Below are 23,026 nucleotides of genomic sequence, written 5' to 3'. Positions count from 1 at the left end.
AATAAATCATATCCGGAAATTCCCCTCTGGCTTCATGCCAGCACAAGGTAAATTGGGGAAAATTTGAGCTTACCTTCTAATTGTCTGGGTTTTACCTTGAAGGATACAAGGGTGCCATGACTGACAGGAAGTGGAAGTGTATTACAGAGTTGGTAGATATACTGGGATATGAATCTGTTTATTTAAGTTTGTTTACTAGGGTAGGGCACTGGTCAACAATGAACCATTTCATGCCTAGCCAAGGTTGTAGAGAAACAGCAAGTTATACATTGATAAATTAAGTACAAAACATGGTAGACAATGACTACAAGAATAATAATACATGATTTAATTACAGAGACTTACAGGGATAGATAGACTTGATAGATAGATAGATAGATAGATAGATAGATAGATAGATAGATAGATACAATTTTAATAACTACTAGAAAAGAGAATGGTTTAAGATAAGGACAGTTGCTTGAGTAAAGGTTATGTGGCCTTTTCACCTATTTCTGTATGCTTTGAATACTGGTCCAAATTTTGTGTATGTGGGAATATCCTATAGGCTGAGAGGAAGTCTATACCAGAGATCAGGGGTTAACAGAGGAAGGCTGTGGTTAATGTAGTAAAGTTTGGTTCTGAGTGTTTGTAGACTAGGCCATGTCAGGGATTGGCTCCTGAGGCTATAGCAGGATACAGGAGAGTTTCAAGTAGAGTTGTTTCTAGATGCAGGAGTTTAAAGATTAGGGGAGCATAATAAGAGGTCAGCTGTTTAAACTTTTAGGTAACCAATTAGTTTTCACTAGATTGCCAGTGATACAACGGGTTTGGAGAATTGGCTGTACAATGACAATTGTGTTTAGAGGTACAGTTGTTTTGGGGAAATGGCTATAAAATGACATATTTTGTTTAGCGTGTAGTTGTTTTAGGGAACTGGATATAAAATGGCAGATTTTGTTTAGTGGTACAGTTGTTTTAAGGAATTGACTATAAAGTGGCAGATTTTGTTCAGTGATGCAGTTGTTTTAGGGTACTGGCTATAAAATGTCAGACTTTGTTTACTGGTGCAGTTGTTTTAGGGACCTGGCTATAAAATGACAGATTTTCTTTAGTGATGTAGTTGTTTTAGGGAACTGGCTGTAAAATGGCAGATCTTGTTTAGTGGTACAGTTCTTTAGGGAACTCACTAAAAATGGCAGATTCTGTTTAGTGGTATAGTTGTTTTAGGGAACTGGCTGTAAAATATCAAATTTTATTTAGTAGTACAGTTGTTTTAGGGAATCAGCTATAAAATATTAGGTTTAGTTAGTGAGTCTTTGCAAAATTTTGGAATTTTTTTTTAGAGGAAGTGGCTGTTAGTGGAAGTCTGTATTCCATTTGGACAGAGAATATATCTTTGATGCGAACCCCCCCTTTAATCATCTCAGGATCCAAGTCCAAGACATTTAAGATAGGAACTATAATTGACCAGTGGACCAAGCATATCTATAACAAGGTCAACCACTTGGTCAAAGACTCATGGGACTTTTTAAGTAAAGTAACTATGGACATGTGGGATGAAAACCTGACGTTTTTAACTATTGACGTTCAAGACCTCTTCTCCAGCATCCCTGTGAACATGGGATTAGACTATTTTCAAAGCAGTTTAAGTAAATATTTAGGAAGCAGCTGGGACAGAGTGAATCTGATTATGGACATGATGAGTTTGGTGTTGGAACACAATTATATAGAACATCAAGGTGAATTCTTCAGACAATCTCGAGGGGTAGCCATGGGAGCATCTTGTGCTCCCATTTTTGCCAACATGGTAATGCTAGAGTGGGAAAATTCACATATATTCACCTGTGATTTTTACAAATACATCCGGCTATATACTAGATTTTTGGATGATGTGTTCATCATTTGGACCGGACCAACTGACATGATTCCCACCTTTGTGGAATACCTCAATAACACCACAGATTTTTTGAGTTTCACGTTCCAACATGACAAAAAGGGCATTGCATACTTGGACACTTGGATAGGCAATACTGGCACTGGATTTACTTCCAGATTGTATAGGAAGCCCACCTTTTCCAACGATTACATTCATTTTACCAGCTGCCACCCACGCCATATTTTTAAAAATATTGTGAAGGGCCAGTGTATCAGAGCAGCAAGGATGTCATCCACCCTTGAAGACATGAATAGTGAACTAGACATTATCACACAACTCTTCACAGAAAGGGGCTATCCCAAGAAGTTATTGGACAATATCACTATTTATGTTAAAGCACAATGGGGACTCAAATACAAACCATTGTTAGGGAGTTCAACCACTATACAGGGTAATCCAAGTTTGGTTTCGAACAAGAAGGTATGCGTGATAAGATTTAATCCTTTTGTCAATTTGATTACAGATATTCTGAAGAAGCATTGGAACATTATCACCTCTGCGGGCATTCTAGGTAGTATAGTTGGAACAGAGATATGTACTGTGTACAAAACCGGAAACAATATAAAAAGTGTATTGGAATGTGGAATGAAGAATGAAAGAAATAAGAGTACAAAAGGGACCAGTAAATGTGGAAGTTGCAACCAATGTATGTACATCAACACCACACTTACTATTAGACTTGATAACATCATGCACACCAAGATAACTTGCATTACAGGTAATTGCAATTCTCAGCGTCTAGTGTATATAGCCACCTGTACCACGTGCCCGGCCTTCTATATAGGCAAAACGGAGAGGAAGATCAAGACACGGATATATGAACATATGTACAGGATAAAAAAGCAAGACACCAAAAATGCTTTATATAGACATATTCATGACAAAGGTACTGACCACAAGTTTAGGTTTTCCATCATAGACCAAGTAGATGTTAAGGACAAAGGAGGGAATTGGAAGACATTCCTGGCTTGGAAAGAAAGTAGATGGCAAATATGTACAGATGCCACTACACCGCCAGGCATTAATGACTTCATTAGTTTAAAACCCTTGTTAGCATTGAACTGAGACTTTTTGGAAACACTACTTAGTTCCAAATATTCCAGTATATGTATTACATGAATTTTATGTTTTATGTAGTGTTTATGTATTTAGGGGATAGATTTTTTATCAAGTTGATTATTGGACGTACATATTTAGTCAACTACAGGAACAACATAATGAATGTGCAGTCTCTATTTAGCAAACAATAAAGTTATAACTAGTTAATTTACTTATTCATTTACTCAACCATTCATCTATTTAGAAATTGAGAAATATATATAGAAAAAGAAGAGTTCATGGGAATCTATCTATGTATTATGCAATGTATTGTAATTAAAAACACAACAGCATTTTTAAATATCCATTTTAGCATTTTTAGCAATATTTTAAATATTTTAAATACTTTTTAGGATATCATAAGTTTTGGATAATGTATTTTAATACAGTATTCTATTAGTATAGTCTTTAGGGAACATGGCCGTTTCAAGATTAGCATAATCAATTGTTTTTTGGCGCCAAAACAGGTATATAATGTTTGGTTTGTTGCCATGTTATTGGTTCTGATGAAATCTGTATTATGGCAGATGAAAGCGCTCAACCCATGTGTTTCTTGTAATAAAGTGTATTCTGTGGATTTTACTGGCTTCGAGTGATTTGGAGTTATACTGTTCTGTATTCTGCTCACCAGTTGTGATTTATCTACACTTTTTCTTTTTCAGAGGAGGCCCAAGTGCAAAAGCTCCATATTTACATTCACAAGTTACAAGTGTTTACAATATATAGACGTTTTATTATATTATTTTACATTGCCGATGGTATTGTGTCTTGGATTACTATAGAGTGCAAGTAATGTGGTAGTTAGCTGTTTAGAACATGCTATGTCCAGAAAGAGAAAAGTAAGTCAAATGGAAAAAGCATTACTTTACATTTGTATTTAGTTTTGTAGTTGCAAAGTAGCGTTAAGAATGCAAGAGAAAAATAAACTATTTTCAGAGAAGAGTGGAAAGGAGAGAAAAAAACCATTAGAGAAGTATTGATTTACAGTAGGAGAGAAAAGTGAAATTGTATTAAGCTCATCACCATGATGGGCTCCATATGTGATGGGTTAGGAAGAGTGAGGCTTGGTTTTGTCGGAGGTACAGTAACTTAAGTTATTTTGGTAGGTATTACAGGTAAAGGGCAAGATCAGAGCAAGGTGTGCTGTAGGTGCTGTTTTAGTAGGCTATTAGTACTAAAACACAGTGACCACATCATGAAATGTTAAGCTTCAATACATCTCACGCTTTCATTTCTTTATGAGAAAATTAAAGTGCAGCTGTCTACATGTTTCTTGTGTCACTTTCCCATGAATGTTTGCACATATAGTTAGCATTACTTCATTATTCCAGCTCTGTTTGTTCTTGCATTGCATCTAAGTCTGTTATCTTATAACTTATCTTATTCTTGGGCATCCACTGAAAATGGATTCTTTGTGGCCCAGTTGGACTTTCACAGTAAACAAATGTCAATAAATAAATTTATGTCTGTGGTGAAATATGAATAGAAGCATTTTAAGTTCCTTTGTCTTCTTTCAACAGGAGCTGAATTCCTGATCTTCTTAATCTGATATTACACCAGTGTTCTTAAAATATAAACTTAGTGAAAACTTCTAAATTTCTTTAACTGCTGCAATTCACAAGACATAATAATTATTTGTACTCGGGACCACTTGGTGAGGTGGTGTTACATGAAGTGTGCACACAGCCAAGACAAATACTATATTTGAGGGGGTCCTGATGGCAAGCATTGCAAGGGAACCTTAAGGAACAGGTTCAGAGTCGGGCTGTTATTCACTTGGCAGTTTTCATAAATGTGTATTTTGTAATTCTAATTTTAATGACTGTTGCAACATTGGTCAACTTTTGTCAGTATGAAGCCAGTGGTTTTCCCTTTTCTGTTCTTCCTGTCACCTCTGAACCAGTTGATGTTGTCACAACTCCAGAACCACTGTGCATATTCTTTTATCCCCACCTCACTGATACTTTACCATACTCAGCTTCTTCTATCCACGTCAGGTAGCTCCAACCCTAGTGTGTCTCTGTATTTATAAATATGTAACTTTATTTTCTCTTCCTTCATGAAGTCATAAATGTTGCCCTGTTGCTTGCCAGGCCTCTGGTGGATTCCTTTACAAAGGTGTAGGTGAATAATATTTTATTCTGTTCTGCTGTACTCTTCCATTTGTGAGGTTTAGTGCAGCTTTTCCAGTTATTAATTTTTAAGCAAAATAAATAAATGACCTGTTGATCTAAGCAAGAACTTTACAAATTCTGGTATCGTGCCCTATGGTACAACTTCAGAGAAAAGACATATTACACACATGGCAAACATCTCAGAAAATAATGACATACATCTAACTTACGTTTGACTGTATTGTATAGTTTCACTTTTTACAAATATCAACCAGAGGTAATAGATGAACATATAACAGTTATGGCAAAAACTCAGGCTTGCAGTTAGCAATATGTTTCACTGAATGTAAAATTTCTCAGAGAGCTATATATTTCTATAGATTACAACAACCATGGGAATAGTAAGAAGAAATAAGGGCAGATAACAAGAAGATTGGAAGCTCTTAAGAAGACAACTTTTTATGCATTATGTTCTCTTCTCCCTGAGGGAACACTCCACAGTTTCTTAGTTTCATGATTTAGATTCAAGACTGTGGTCTAAGTCATTGGATACATTTTTAAATTGTGTTTGTAGGCTCATAGGGAAGTACTTCACAGTTAATCAGGAGACCAGTACAAACCCAGCCAATAAATCATATCCGGAAATTCCCCTCTGGCTTCATGCCAGCACAAGGTAAATTGGAGAAAATTTGAGCTTACCTTCTAATTGTCTGGGTTTTACCTTGAAGGATACAAGGGTGCCATGACTGACAGGAAGTGGAAGTGTATTACAGAGTTGGTAGATATACTGGGATATGAATCTGTTTATTTAAGTTTGTTTACTAGGGTAGGGCACTGGTCAACAATGAACCATTTCATGCCTAGCCAAGGTTGTAGAGAAACAGCAAGTTATACATTGATAAATTAAGTACAAAACATGGTAGACAATGACTACAAGAATAATAATACATGATTTAATTACAGAGACTTACAGGGATAGATAGACTTGATAGATAGATAGATAGATAGATAGATAGATAGATAGATAGATAGATAGATAGATAGATACAATTTTAATAACTACTAGAAAAGAGAATGGTTTAAGATAAGGACAGTTGCTTGAGTAAAGGTTATGTGGCCTTTTCACCTATTTCTGTATGCTTTGAATACTGGTCCAAATTTTGTGTATGTGGGAATATCCTATAGGCTGAGAGGAAGTCTATACCAGAGATCAGGGGTTAACAGAGGAAGGCTGTGGTTAATGTAGTAAAGTTTGGTTCTGAGTGTTTGTAGACTAGGCCATGTCAGGGATTGGCTCCTGAGGCTATAGCAGGATACATGAGAGTTTCAAGTAGAGTTGTTTCTAGATGCAGGAGTTTAAAGATTAGGGAGCATAATAAGAGGTCAGCTGTTTAAACTTTTAGGTAACCAATTAGTTTTTCACTAGATTGCCAGTGATACAACGGGTTTGGAGAATTGGCTGTACAATGACAGATTGTGTTTAGAGGTACAGTTGTTTTGGGGAAATGGCTATAAAATGACATATTTTGTTTAGCGGTGTAGTTGTTTTAGGGAACTGGATATAAAATGGCAGATTTTGTTTAGTGGTACAGTTGTTTTAAGGAATTGACTATAAAGTGGCAGATTTTGTTCAGTGATGCAGTTGTTTTAGGGTACTGGCTATAAAATGTCAGACTTTGTTTACTGGTGCAGTTGTTTTAGGGACCTGGCTATAAAATGACAGATTTTCTTTAGTGATGTAGTTGTTTTAGGGAACTGGCTGTAAAATGGCAGATTTTGTTTAGTGGTACAGTTCTTTTAGGGAACTCACTAAAAAATGGCAGATTCTGTTTAGTGGTATAGTTGTTTTAGGGAACTGGCTGTAAAATATCAAATTTTATTTAGTAGTACAGTTGTTTTAGGGAATCAGCTATAAAATATTAGGTTTAGTTAGTGAGTCTTTGCAAAATTTTGGAATTTTTTTTTAGAGGAAGTGGCTGTTAGTGGAAGTCTGTATTCCATTTGGACAGAGAATATATCTTTTTAGATTGCATTCTGGCAGAAGAGGAGAAGAGAGGGACTGAGTGGTATTACAATTCCAAAAAAAGAGGTAGTTGATTTATCTGTTTTTTTTCCTATATGGTATTGAAAATTTAATGAAAGGTCAAGCCACACACCCAAATACATGAAGATGAGGTGGTTTCTATGAGAAGGTTGTTTGAGCCTTTTATTTCAAGTGTTTTTTTTTTTTTTTTGTTAAAACGAAAAATTCCTTGATTCAGTTTTATTTTGATTAAACAGGAATTTATTGAAAGTAAGCCAGGTGTTGAGAGTTAAAAATCATTGCGTACTTTTTGTATTTCTTTGAGCTAGGGGCTTGATATATAAATTATCAAGTCATCTGCTCATAATATTAAAGAGAACATGTGATGGTCAAAGATGAGTTTTTTTTTTAATGGAACAATAGAGGTAGTGTTAATATGGAACCTTGTGGGACACCTGCTTGAGTAGGAGCTTCTCCAGAAGTGGCTGAAATGAGTTTAACAAATCTCATGAAGAAGTCTTTTAACCAGATACTAGCTTCTGAACTGACAGCTATTTGGACAAAATGAGAGAGAGAGCGAGAGAGAGAGAGAGAGAGAGAGAGAGAGAAGAGACTAATATAGCATGGTCAATAACACTGAATGTTTGAGTAAGATCAATAAACACAGCACTACTGATGTTTTCTTAATCCATGTTTAGTAGAATTTCATCAGCATTCATTGCAGTAGTTGTGCTTCTCCCAGCCCAAAATCCTTGTTGTTTTTGAGACAGGAGGTGATATTATACGAAAATGTTATTTATGTTTTATTGAATGTTTAGATCTTTTGGGATGTTTGAGAAACAATTTCTTCTACAAAGGAATAGAAGGTTGTGGAGGGTCAGATCATTTATGTCTCAAAAGCTTAATAAACTATAAACTGAGTGATATATTTAGACAAATGTATGCCAAAGGGGGGCATTATATTCACTAATGGGTCCAGTGAGAGCTATGTAAAGGAGAATTTATTCAGATATGTTCAGAACAAGTGACCATCTCTGTGACCCATCAGACCTGAATTCAGTTAATAGCATGGGCAGTGGAAGAGCTTGTCAGGGCTATAAGAGAAACAAAGAGATGGAGTCTCATTGTCTCACTCTCTCTCTCTCTCTCTCTCTCTCTCTGAGAGAAAAACATTGGAACATGCTAGAACACTTCTTGGATATCATGATTATCAGTGGAGACTGTTGATCATTGATGGAGATGGGTGCACTGTCAAGGTAGGGACAAATCACAGTACAATGAATCTTCTCATGAACATCTACTACATTTTAACAAATGACCATGCTGCCAGCACAAAGATAACAAGTCAGAGGTTCTACATTAATCTGTAACTCATCACCTGACTTCACTACAACGACCCTGTTCACATGCATTCCACTTCCCTCCTCTGCCCTGCCCTATTACACGGGCTTTGTAGCCTGCAGAGCTAAAAGGCTGTTGCTGACTGCAAAGACTAGATTGACCCAGTTTATGGAACCATCAAGGGTGCATAGACTACAGAGGTCTGAAGTCAGCAATGACTGATATTGCCACCAAGTTCACTCAAGGATTTGGTAAATATACATTTAGTAGGTACACTCATGAATCTGGTAATTATGCATTTATTTGAATCTCACTTGATCACATAGAGAGGTTTTACTTCAAGACTGTAAATTCTTAATAGGCAAGAAACTTGCTCCTTACCCCAAGGGTTGTGTGATCTTGGAGTTGTAGAACTGGGGGTGTGGGAGGTGCTGTCCCATTTATTGCTAGTGCAGGAGTCCTTGCAAAAAATGCATTCACTTGTTTTATTTCTGAAAGTCAGCATTGTTTTTGTTGACTTGCTGTAATATTTTGTGTTACAATTATAGTAACTTCCTTAAGTTACTATGAATCCATAAGGAATCATGAAACTGCAAAACCTTAATATATATCATAGTGGCCATGTATTCATTCAGTTTCTTCTGAATATTTTAAATTTTTCTGAAAATCTCATTTCCCCGGTACATTCTAGAATTTAGTAAACATTTCAGATATGCCTCCTTTGGTATAACTCTTCATGAGCAGTAACAATTGACCTTTGTTATTAACCTCACTCATAGGTTATTCTAGACAGTTTGGTCATTTAAATGCAACATGTATTTTACAGAGGCTACCCCTCAAAAATGACATTTAGATCATCATCATAAAGACAACTGACAATTCTATCCATAAATTATCTTAAAACAATACTCTCTCCACCTAAGTTAAACAAGACTTCTTTTTTAACTTTAGGATTTTCACTTAAATTGAGCACATATAACATAAATAATACTTCACTATACTTTACCTATAACTCAGTGTATGTAGACAGGCATATGTCATGTATGCATACACTTTGAATAATGATTTTCTGCAAAAAGATGTTCTACAATTGCATTTTATTTTTAAAAAAGACATGCCAGTGGTTTTTGGCTGCATATTTATTTAAATACATTTTTAGATTGCATATTTGATAGTTTTTTATTATCTATTTATTTATTGCTGAATAACCATCATTTCAATATATATATATATATATATATATATATATATATATATATATATATATTTATATATAAATATATATATATATTTTGGGGGGTAGTATGCTTGTGAGGGAGGGAGGTTTGTCATCAATGCCAAAAGTCCTGACTATGCTTCTGTCAGCAGTATTTGTAGCTCTTTGGCCAGTCTGGCTTAGCTAATCTTGTTACTGTAGGTGAACTTGAATGCATCAGCCTAGCACAAAAAAAGGCAGTAAAAAATCGGTGTCATTAGAACATGAGCAGCCACTTTGGACCAAGGTTTAACCTTTTTTAGGCAACATGCCTAATCCATGATTCAAAACTCATCACAAGCATTTGGAATATGAGACAACAAACCTTTTGGCTCAAATCTGGGAGATTAGATGGACTATTACAAATGTTCTGGGCTTTGAGACAACAAATGCTCACCTCAAACCTTAGCCTGGCCACTAAAAATATTCTATGAAATGAGACATCAAGGTGTTTAGCTGAAACCCCAATCTTAAGGCTGGCCATACTGCAGTTGTCTCCAATTCTGGATTTGGATCATCTTAACATGAATGAATCTCATAAATGAAGGATGATTATTTGAAAGATCTGTTGGGCCTCAGAGCACCTGTATTAAAATCATGTACACTTGCCTTTCCTTGATTTTCTGACAAGAATCTGTAATGAGTTACTTAATTGCTGCCTCTTTTTTTCATGCAACATACAATGAAAGCATAAACGGTATGCAAAAATTGTAGAACGCATTCCACAAATGTGTACCCTAGACAGTTACAAAATGGCAACATGCAGACCTATGTTGCTGCATATACAGTTGTTCATGTCTATATCAGTGTATAGAGGGAGAGAGAAAGAGATTATTATGATATTTAGCTAAATCTTTTTGTCTTCTCCAGAGCCAGAATGGTGCTGTATCCTTCTTGTGTACTGCACTTTGTACAAATTTTACAGGCAGAGGATATTGCCAGGTGTGCACAGCACCTAATGCAGGATATTAATTTTTAGATCCATACACGACAGAAACAACATCCTGAACTCTGATGCGACATTTACAGTGCAGAGCATGTTTTTCAGCACTTGCAGCTGTTCCAGTGGGCCCCCTGACTGAGGTGTTTTATCTTTCGATGTTGGCCTTCCTGTGTTTCTCTTCAAAACCATGTATTCCATCTTCTTTTCCTTTTTTCTCTCTTTTCAACTTATTTTACACTACCAGTTTGTGGAGAAAAAATGCATTTGTAGTACTTCTTCAGTTTTGGGTTCTTACTGTTCTGTGTTTTAGCGAACTGTAGTAAGAATGTTTCTGCACTTTGGCATGACATCTGTCTCCTACAGACAGGAAGTCAGCACTTTCAGAGGAGTGCATTTTGTTTTTATATTCAAGGGACCGAAAACTCTGAAGCACACTGCTGTTTGTCTCTTGCTCAGCAATTTGCATTAGGAGTCATACTGTTATACAAATCCTAAGTCAGATTTGCCCATGAAAGCTGCATGTGGCCTGCTTACTGCTAGCAAGGAGCACAGAACACAGTGAGAAATAAACATTCCAGGAGAAGGATAAGTAAGAAAACAAGAGCAAACAACAGCATCACCAGGTGCAAAAACTGCTGGAGGGCATCATACATGAAAGCTACAGAATAGGTAGGCATATGGGATGCAGTTGCAACTATATGGCATACAAAGTACTCCAAGAACTTGCACTTAGCTCCATACAGTTTTGCTAATGCCTAGTATCTATTGGATAGTTGATATAACCCTTATATCTCCTGTGTTATGCTGTCATACTATCAGTGACAGTTGTTTCCTTTCCCCACTATATTTTTTTCTATCCCTATACTATAGCATTCTTTAAAGCACACACATATCCTTGTTAACCAGTTATAATCTATATGTTGTCTGGATGTTTTAGTATAAATCAACAGCAGATTTGGTAATAGGTACTATTTGAGAGAAACTAAAGAATGTCATAAGATTTCTTGTAGATGCACAAATGTACAACTGCTATTAGCAGAGTAATCCTTGTTGTCCATTTCACATTGTGCATACTTTCCCCTCCAACATTTTCCATTTCACATTGTGCATACTTTCCCCTCCAACATGACAGATGCCCACCGGTCTGCTGTCAAAATATTAGGTTGTAGTACTTGATTGTGAAACTCACACTTCATTATTGCTATGCTAGCAATAGCCAGTATTATGTCATTCCTATAAAATTTCTTTCTGTGTTTGAAATCATGCTTAGAATAGTGCATATTTTATGGGTTTAAATTATTCTTTAAGGCAGAAAGCAGCTTTGTTCCTGACTACACAGCCAACATAAATAAAGGAAATTTTCAGTAGCAGACTTCATATGTGGAAAACTAGAATGAGGCATAATCCATTATTTGTTCAATGCACCACACATCTCATCACATTGAAAAAAAATTACAGTAATTTCATATGGAAGGGTATTGTTTTGAAACACACTGCAGAAGTCATCAATATGTGAAAGGGTAGCAACAGTTACAAGCAATTGCATGCGGGTTCTGAGATGGAAAAGGGGTGAGCTGTGACCCCTTTGTGCAGTGTAAGCCACTAATGCAATTGCAATATTTGCAATATCTGTATTCCTTAAACTAGTTGCAGAAATGCAGTGCTACATATTCTCTTTTTCTGAATTTCTCCCAAATTCCATATGTTTATGTTCTATTTTTGTGTAATTCTGCACTTCACATGAAACATTTATGCAGTCATGCATGCCACATCTCTCCCTCATGTAGTATGGCATTCTGTACAGCAGTTATGTCCATGCTAAAGCAGTTCAGTCCCCCTTGATGTCTTACTCTCACTTGCCAGAAAAAGGTGCATTCAATGTAAAAAGCAGAATACAAATAAAATGAGTTGTAATATGAAATGCTGACTTCATTTAAAAAAAAAAAAAAAAAATGCCCGAAAGTCAAAACGGCAAAAAAATCATCATTAGTCATTCTTAATCCATGATGTTGGTGGCAAGACCACACCCCAAACTCATATATATACCAATTCCGTGGTTGCACCAAGTCAAAGAAGGTAACAATCTTCCAAAACAAGTGAATCATTGCCAGCACACACTTAGAAACTGCACTGTCAATGATTTACTATGGGAAACAGCATTCGACATTATGCTGTTAGTTTTTTTTTTTCTACATGCTACTGATACTCCAGCAATTTCATGTATAGAGGTTCCAATAAAACATGCATATTTAATGTGCACTTCAGTGCAGAATGAAGTGTGGTTCCCTCTTACAACAAAAATTCAATATTTTCATTTTCAGAACTGACAAACCAAAGTAATATAACCTGCATGTTGTAGAAAGTGATGAATTTTTATATGCAAACATGTAGACAGAGAATGACTCAATGTTTATTGACTTTTGCAGATGTGCTGCAGGTAATTTATGTGTCAAATGCCCTGTGCTGCTACATTTGCCCTGCCACCCTTTCTTCCTCAATCCAGCCACCCTTGCATCTCTTTCTTCAAATAAATTCAGCAACTAATTCTGGAAATGCATTCTGGGTCCAACTACCCTTGTAAAATAGTATTTTGTTAAGTCAGTGATGAGTATTTCATTGTCTGGATGCTCTTAGTACCTCCCCAGTTCCAAACTCCTTATGGCTCAGCTGAACAATGATAGCATCATATATTCAAGCGCCATGTTTATTGGGAACATCTTGACCAATAAGATGTCTCTCATAATTCTTCTTCTCCGTTCCTGACATATTGTTGGTGGCTTTTCTATGAACTCTTTCTTCCACCATTTTTTATTTTGTATCCTACTTATGTACACTGGAAGTAGCCATGGAGATTTTGCCTCACCAGTATCTGATATGTAAAATCAGCATCTGTCAGTTCCTGTCCCCTAGTTCTGTACTGGTTTTAGTTCCCCTTCACATTAATATGGAGGGCTTCTCCTAAGGGAGTTTACATCACCAAACCATTTTTCCTTTTCACTTTTTTCAGTGATATCTTCTACTAGCATATATGCTTCACTTGTATTTCGCCAACACATCTCGTATATAAATTATTTATGGATTCATGCACCGAATTGCAAATGGGTGTATGACAAAAGGTATGGAAATGCATGTTTCTGACCTGTGCATAGATGTGACCAGTGATCACCATCACATATTTAAGTGCTTTCAGTTTTACATGCTTTCTGTACAGTGTGGACCCATTATTTGGCAGTGACCCCATCACTCTAGCTTTCAATGCACATATTCTAGCTGCCACACTTCCCCGGCTTCTCCTCTACCCCTCAGTGTTGGGATAGCCTCGATTAAGAGGTTCGTGTCCTGCTAGATGAAGAGGTTAGTAAGAAGGTGGTACACTGTTCAAAGCAAAGCTTTATTTCTTTCTGGTTAAATGCTGTTTGAGACTGGCACACACTACCACGTAGATGTCATCACATACAATGATAAACACAGAGGCCATCCATCATTTATGATGTCGTGGTTGGTCAGCATCCTGAACAGCAGCATCTCAGCCACTGGACCAGAATGATATTGATATGAAACTGTCAGAATGATAACGTATCAGTATTCATATGTAATAACCATAAATCAGGATTGCTTTTTATTTACTTTATTTTCCATTATTTGTTAACTTATTTAACAGGTGTATGGACTGGACTGTATAAATCTTTCTCCATCCACAATATTGTTACAATGAATCATATAAAATGTGTGCACTAGTTATTATATAGAATAAATAACAAGAAAATATAAATATGAACAATACGACCAGTCATGATACAAGCAAAGTGCATACTTCAGTGAGCAATCAATCAGTTAACCCAAATTATAATTATATGCATATGATTTGATGGGATGAATCCAACTGTACGACAGATTATGACAGCATAAATCATTTTAGATTAAACACGCTGAAATCTAATTTCATTTTTGAACTCTTGAAATAATTTTGTGCATATGATAACACTTCCCAGAGAGAAGTGTAGTTATATTATCATTGAGTGTTCTGCTAAGGAAGCTGAATTACTTCCTTGATTAGCAGAGCAAACCAAAACTAGCTTTTTGTAGAGCTTTATGGAAGGAATATATACAGTAACGATTATAAGGTGGGAAGCACATTCACCCATGGCTGTACACACTTATAGAACACAAAGTGCACAACAAAGGTTTGCTTAGCACAAATTCAAATGCCACTGATAGGTTCTGTATTGCAGATCAAAGGATACAGAATATGAATGCACCCTTTAATTGCTTAATGCAGTCTTTCTTCAGGCAACTTCAGTTTTTCTTTCTTTTTTTTTTTTTTTTATGGTTACAGTCATATAGGTAAAAATAATTCAGTTTCTGAACTGATACTGCCAGTGTTTTCTTCTGATGTGAAACTGTATGAAGGTGTGTAAGACTGTACTTTATGTTTTAAAAATTAACAAAAAAAAAGCTGTATTTACTTTATGCATATATATTTTTATGCAACCATAAGACTGGTAAGACTTTGCTTCCCCCACTGCTTTCCGAATACCCTGGGATTCATTAATTCCTACACTGTGTACACCATTCTGAGTAAACAGACCACACAAGCATAACGCACATGTTCTTCCTCCTAATTTTAGTTTTCCTTCTGATTTTCTTGCATCCATAAAATTGAGGTGGGTTCATAAAGGTCCCACAAAGCGTAGACTACATGTATACTTATTGTAATCTTTCTGAGTGACTAGAAAGTACAAAAACTGTGGTAAGGATGTTCTTGAATACAGATCATGTACATTTAGTGTAGGTATTAATGAATCTGGCTCTGGACTTTTCCAGTCTAGTAGTAGTACTTGTTTATGTCCACTGAAGAGTACGCTGATTCAAGTATTGTAGGAAATGGTAGCTCATAATAAGCACAGGGACAGCATACCTATTAGCAGGAAGCCAGATAGTGACAGAAAATGGAAAGCATTAAACGACATAAGCCCCAAAAAGTCAAATTAGGGACAGGTAGTAAGAGCTGAACTTAAGCGGGATAGGAAGAGGTTCTTGGTTTGATGCAAACTATAGAGCACATAGTTCAGATCTCCCTAGCCAGGAAATATGCAGTGGTACAGTTAGGACAGGAGCACAAGTTAAAGGCATTAAGGGAATGTTATAGTATATCAAAAATGTAGTAGGAGCTGTAAACCGTTGGTTTGAGAGGAATGAGTCAGTGCTGTGAAAATAAGTCTGGAGGGCAAGACATGCACGGGGAATAGCTCTCACTAAGACATTGACTTTGGTAATACACTTAGGTTTGCCTTCTGCTTTTCACTTCATGTAGAGTAGTTGGTTATGATAATGCTATGACCTGACTTACTGACGACAAAGAAACGAAGGTAAGGGTGTCATCCTGTGTGTTCTGTTCTACATTTAGCTACTGTAAACACCAAAATTTGCATTTGTCTACATTAAATAGCTCTCCCTTTTTCAAAAGCTTGGGATCCATCCTAGATGAATTTGCACTTGGTTATGTAATGATCGGTGTGTTCTGAAAGCAAATCTGAAAACCAGACTTGGTCAATATACTTTGTAATATTCCCTTTTCCCCACTATTCTATTCTACATGCCTTACTGAAACATCATTCATACAGTGACGTATCTGTGCATCATAGTTCAGCACTGTCTGTTTCATGATTGCCAATAACTAAAAATGATTTATAGGAAAAAAATATTGAATGGTAAAAAACATATATATAAGGAAAAATACTTAGTACAACAGATTGTTTTCAATTTTCTAGAGGATTTTTGATTTGGAACCTTTCAACCATATTGATAAAGTATACTGAGCATGCTCAATGAATAGTTTCCATTTGTCTGTTGAGGCCCACTTGGGCTGCATTGTACAGTGTGATTTTAGTTTTGTTGTTTACTCTTTTCTTCATTCATCCTTTGTTTTTTTCCTTTTCTGTTTGTCTTTGTTCCTACTCAACTGCTTCTTTCCTCCCGTTTCTCCTCCCTCTCTCTCCTTGTGACGCATATTATTTTTTCATCCACAGCAAAACAATTCAGATCAAAATAATTGATGATGAGGAATATGAGAAAAACAAGGATTTCTACATTGAGCTGGCCGATCCTCGCATGATGGATATGAGTTTACAGAAAGGTGCAGTACCTTCTCTCCCATCTGACTACAGCAAATGTTGTTCTTTAACCTCTTCTTCCTTCGTTGGCTTGCCTTTCTTTTTGATTATAATTGCTTGTTCCACTAAAGCTACATGCCTGTATAGCATGATTTGTCTTATGGTTCCTAGCGAACCTTAGCAAGTTGCAGCATATTTATGCACATATCATTGCTCAGTGTCTGCATGCCATTTTGCATGTTCTCAGTGTATGCAATGTCAAGTGTGGCACCAGAGGGAACTATTTATGTTCAAAAGCGTGTGATGTTATGTAGTAAATAACGGAACAGAAATGGGGGGGGGGAAGAGCTTACATATTTTATTTAGCAAGCACTGATACCTTTAAGGAAGAAGTATCAATGAAATTTGATTGTCTACATTTGACTGCTTCCCTGAAACTGAAGACACTGTTGGGTAATGTGGCAGCAAGTGCTAGAAAACAGAATAATTTAAATGACATCCCTGTCAGTGTCAACCACTTTTAGTAGGGCTATTAAGTGAAAAGAACAGATGTTTTAACAATAGGAAGGATTACATGGTGCATCCATTATAGGTTCATAGGTTGGTACTAGGCTATCAGCCCTAGGGCCTATACAAGCCTAGCCATAACAATTCCTTGGCTGCTTCTTCCCACACTATTTACTTCCCTTGTCCCCTGTCTAGCAGAGCGACTGATGTGATCCCAGGGGTGAATTTCCTTTCTCCCATCCAATCGTCAAGGTTCCTTTTGAAGAGGACCAAAGAGGCACTTTACTTGACATGTATGGGCAATCTATTCCAGAGTCTGGGGTGTCTCTGGGTCAGGAACCTATCCCTCCAGCATGTTTTGTTTATTGTGATGACAAGGTTTAGATCCCTGGAGCGTGTGGCTCTGAGGGATTGGGATTTCTTTAAGTGTAGCATGTCCAACAGCTCTGGGTTTGACATGGCCTTGTATGTTAAGCAAAGATCGCCTCTGAGTAGACGATATGCGACAGAGTATAGCTGGAGTTTTTTAAGGAGGTCAGCATAGGGTATCTGCTTTAGGCCTGTGATTCTTTTAGTGAGGTATTTCTGCAGCCTTTCCAGTTGTTGCAGATGTCTTCAGAGGTACATACCAAACGGGGCGTTGTATTCTATAATGGGTCTAATGAGGGATGAGTACAGTGGGACAATGACCTCCTTTTTTCTGGATGAAAAGCCCTTAGTGATGAGGTGTGGCACATAGAAGGATTTCCTGACTGTTGTGGCGATGTGGTTATCGAAGGTGAGACTACTGTCCACCTGTGTCCCTAAGTCTCTTATCACACTTTCAGTGTTTAGTGTACTGCCACCTATATGGTACTTCGGATACATCTTTTTTCCCAAAGGGGATAACTATACATTTCTTGGCATTGAGCTTGAGCCCACGGCTCTGGCACCAAGCATCTGTTTCTGTAAGGCCCTTTTGTAGAGTATCCACATCATTTGGGGATTCAATAATGGCTCCCAGTTTGCAGTCATCTGCGAACTTTGTTATCCAGAGTCCCTTAGTGTTGGCCTGTACTTCAGAGAAGTAGATGCCAAACAAAAGCGGTCCCAGGACTGAACCCTGAGGTACTCCACTTGTCACTTGTCTGGAGCTAGATTTGGAGTAGGCTACTTTTACAGTGTGGGTTCTATCAGTAAGCCAGTTAGCTACCCATTGGGTGATGTAGGGACATTAGACTGGAGGCTGACTATTTCCAGGATTAAACTGCCATTCCTTACATAATTCTTGCAACCGCTGAGTGGAGCTTGGGCCTACATGTGTGGCACATGATAGTTTACTGTCACTGTTGTCATGTAGGAAAAGTACTTTTATATACACACCGTGCTCATATTTTGGTCTCCCTACCCCCCCCCCCCCAGTCTGCTGTTGGCTCACATCATAGTGAACTGTCAAGTAGCTAGTAATTTAAATTTACTCTTTGATATTCTTTTACATACTTTCACAGTAATAGGCATTTCAGCTCAGATTGTGGAGCCTTTTAAAATAAAGGCCTACCTATAATGGTTCTTCCTCTGACCACAAACTATACATCAAGTCAGATGGGATCACTGTGCAGTCATCAGTGCCAAACACACATGCAGCTGTTTGGTTTCATATCCGTATCCTCTGTTGTCCAACAGGGAAACACCAAAGTGGTACTGGAACTCCCAGCCCTGCTGAACTGAAATAAAAAAGTGGACCTCTATTTACTAAGTGTTCCACTTAAACAGTCCTCTGCCACAAGGGCCCCACATTGTTGGCAGTAGAAATATTGCCCTTACAGGTATATGTCACTTTTGTGAATGTAAATCAGATGACTGCAATGAACTTTGCTAAGTTGGTCAAAGTTAAATTGGTCCCCAACAGTAGTATTTTTCAGGGGTACTAAGCACTTCTGCAGCTCCACAGAAGTGCATCTCTGAAGTGGCACAGCCTTTTTGAAGTGTGAATTTTAAGTATTATTTCTTCCACAAGGTTGGACAGACTCAGACTTTATTAGCCTGACTTCCTTGACATAGATGGACAACATTGTGACTATGACCCAAATTATCTGAGTTCGAGTAGTGGCATGGATGCTGCAGAAACTGGGTAGCAGAGGATGGGAAAAGTGGAGAATGCCAACTCACCCATCCTGGGGGAAGATTGGTGGTCCTGGTCTGCTGTTCCATTACCAACAAAAGGAGACAGCAATGCAATGAAAGGCATACAACTGGCAGAGGTGTGTGTGTGTGTGTGTGTGTGTGTGTGTGTGTGTGTGTGTGTGTGTGTGTGTGTGTGTGTGTGTGTGTGCGTGTGTGTGCATGCGTGTGTGTGTGTGTGTGTGTGTGTGTGTGTGTGTGTGTGTGTGTGTGTGTGTGTGTGTGTGTGTGTGTGTGTGTGTTTGCATTGGTGTAAACATTTACATGTATGATGAGGATGAAATAGTTACTCAGGGCAATGTGAATAGCTATATCAGCCACCCAGTGGTGGCCCTAGGGCCAACAGAAATACATCCATAGCCTGTGGACACAGGCAAGGGTATAAACCACCTTCACAGCTGTTTAGATGATAGCCTCCCAGTTAGTTCTAGCCAGTATGTGGGAATGAATAGGTTCAAGACCAATGGGAGGAGCTTGATGTTCAGCAGGAATAAAGGCAGAAAGAACTCAGAGGAAAAAAAACATAATATCTCAACTGGGATGCATGTAGGAGACATGCAAAAAAGGAGACCAAGCTTAATTCAAAGTTTTCTGAGCGGGAAGAGAATTCTTAATCAGTGGCAGCAATTTCCTTCATGCTAGTGTCATGTAATACCCAAAATTCTTTGGAGATTTTTTCTCACAAGAATGCTGACACAACACTTTTATTGCCTGTCCTTTGGTTACTACTTAACTGTGATTCCCTTAATGTTACCACAGTGGCACAATGTTGTGACACATGGGCATTTATCATTCAAAACTAGATTCTGGTTACCAGTGTGGGAGACATGCCCAGCTGTAGTCAGTGGTGGATGTTATAAGCTACCAGAGTACCATGGTAACTTGCAGCACTGTGTTTGGCACAGAGAACTCGCCCCTTTCATAAGGGGTATGTCACTAATTCATGATGGGTGTGCGTAGCTGACATCTGAGGTGAATGCAGAAGCCAAAGGAGGAAAAAATGTCTGGAACTAAAAATCCAACTAGTGTTTGAAGGGCAGTGCAGTTGTATTTAATGACACATCACATGTTGGGGTGATATTAGAAGTGAAAACTGCTTTCAGCAAATATACCAACCTTCAAACACCACATCACTGAAAAAGGGTCCTGCAGCCCCCAGCCCCTGTGCCAGTCAGGTTGGCTATAATCACCTAAAAATTGTTTTCCTTTAGTAATATTTCATAACATATAAACAGGTCCTTGAAGAAAGTTGTAACAATTACAACAACACTAAGACAACCTTCAAAATGCATTTCCTGTTCTACACTCTACACTTACATTATCAGAAGTTATCTTTAAGACGTGAATACAAAACCCAGCAGTAAAAAATGCATTTATTCAAAAAGATTCCATCAGAGATGTAAAATTCATACATAAATATTAGAGTACTATGCAGTTATAATGCAAAAATACAATAAAAGTCCAGAGAGACAAGGTAATGAAATTTGTCTTACTCTAAATTACAGTACTGAGTGATATGTACATATTGAAACGAACTTGTTACAGTAATTGTAGTATAGAATAGTCATGCAATAATTTCTATTGTTTACAGTATTATTTTGAATAAAAAATAAAGGTTAAAGAAATGTATAACAGTGGAATTACAATTTTGATGATAATCATACCTCACAATACTTACTGATAGTCACATGACCAGTATTTCACAATACACTTGAAAGTGAACAATGATGAATAATATAGGAGACAGAGGTGCTAGAATTTAAGCAGTGAGCTGTGCACTGATGAAATATAATCTCTGTAATTTATTAGTTCCCTTCAAAGCTGTGAAAGGCATACAAGACACACACTGAAATGTTTATGTGCTGTTTCCACGGAGGAAAACAGTACTGGAGAAAAATACGGAAAATCTCAAGTTTTATGCAGAGTAGTAACAAGTCCCTCTCAGGGAACATACCCCTTGCTAAGTAACAAACTAATTCAGATGTTACCACAGCTTGAAGAAAGAAGAGTCTGTCTTTAGTTGTGGCAACCCTAGACTTCCTGTCTCATTCATAGTACTATTTTTATTAGCAAAATCTGACACAGTATATCTGGCCACTTCTATTTCAGCAGATGTGCTGGAACAGTTCCTGCAAAATCTTTGCATGAGACACAGCTATTAAATGCCAAAGTGGCAGATGAGGGGGGGGTTCTATTCAAGGGGCTGGAAAGGCTGAACAAGTGGACAGAAAAGTGGTAGTTGAAGTACAGTGCAAACAAATGCAAAGTCCGGCATTTGTGCCACAGTGACCCTAGTATGAAGTACCTGCTGAAAGAGTGTAACTGATGGCAACAAAGCAGGAAGTAGATTTGCAGGTGGTGGTCACATCAGGACTGGTCCAACAGAAACAGAGTGAGAGGGTTACAGCTACAGCAAATAGAATGCTGTGCTGTATCTTTAAGGGTATAGATTCTGTCTACCAGCCACCTCCTAAACCCCAAAGACTATGTCTCTAGGGCTGGGATCAACAAGGAACTTGACAGCTCCCAGGGGGGGTCTGGCCATTGTTTATTTTATGCCCTACCCATCTTACTTCCCCCCTCCCTTTGATCCCTTTGTGGTTGGTAACATGAGTGGGTGTACAATGGGGACATATGGTGTATCACTCTGCCTCCATAGCAGCAACACAGTCTTGTCCCCACCTTATTCCCCCCTTTGGCACACATCTCCTAGTTTGACATCCTCCGTCTCAACCAGGGATCATCATAGGAGATGCCCACAGAACTATCCACCAAACAGAGATGATAACATCCCTCCCTCCCTTCCTCTCTGCCCCTCTAAAACCCAGGTTGACTGTGTGATAGGCAGGGCTTAGTCCTGCTACACCATGAGAGTAGCTTTGAGAGAAAAGTGTTAATGCTTCTATACTACAGGAATTTGATCAGACTGTATCTTGTGTTCTAGTTTGGAGCTCAAAAAAGATATCAGACTGCTGAAAGCAGTTCAGATGAACATTACCAAAAAGATCCACAGTCCGCATACCTCTCAGCTTCTTAGCACAAGAATTCTGTACAAAGCCAAAAATAATTAGGGGACAAAGGCCCGAAATCAGGGACATCCTTCAAATTATTAATCATCAACTTAGAAAGTTGCTAGAAAAAAAAATTGTATTAATATGCATTTTCTGAAGGATATGAAGTCTGAAATGTCTCATTATTTAGTGGCTTTAATGCACATTGATTTGTCAGAAAACCACAAACTGTATAATGGGCAAACCAATAAATATGAGGTGAAAAGCCAGACATTCTGTGAAATTTTGTACAGTTGAGAGGTATATCCATGGGATGAACAGGAGGGAATATTGCCAGAGGCTGGAGGAGTTCAAGCTGTTTTCACTTAATCCCCAAAGAGACAGGGATTTTGTGCATAAGTTATTGTCAGGGAGATGGGAAAGGGTCATTCTTTAAAGTAAGGAAAATGGGGGAAGGTAGGAAGGGATACCGGTAGCATGCAGGCATGTATAGACTAAGTGCACCGTGGATGTCAGAATGCTTTTCTTTTTTTCAAAGAGAGA

At 37.7% G+C, this 23,026-nt stretch overlaps 1 protein-coding gene across 3 annotated transcripts in view; it reads left to right on the top strand.

Annotated features, from left to right (window-relative positions):
- The window catches only part of SLC8A3 (solute carrier family 8 member A3), a 1,486,960-nt gene that overhangs the window by 1,078,730 nt on the left and 385,204 nt on the right, over nt 1–23,026 (top strand). For 2 of the 3 annotated variants that reach the window (XM_044073963.1, XM_044073964.1), the window contains exon 3: nt 16,722–16,828. The exons of the other annotated variant lie outside the window; for it this stretch is intronic. In XM_044073963.1, the coding sequence (XP_043929898.1) occupies nt 16,722–16,828 (107 nt within the window). The remainder of the gene's footprint in view (nt 1–16,721; nt 16,829–23,026) is intronic. 3 annotated transcript variants of the gene reach the window in all.

The sequence above is a fragment of the Protopterus annectens genome, chromosome 6.part0 (assembly GCF_019279795.1).
Source record: "Protopterus annectens isolate FY-2018-M chromosome 6.part0, PAN1.0, whole genome shotgun sequence".
Classification (NCBI taxonomy): domain Eukaryota; kingdom Metazoa; phylum Chordata; order Ceratodontiformes; family Protopteridae; genus Protopterus; species Protopterus annectens.
The sequence above is the reverse complement of the archived record's forward strand: the minus strand, read 5'-3'. Positions and strand labels throughout refer to the sequence as shown.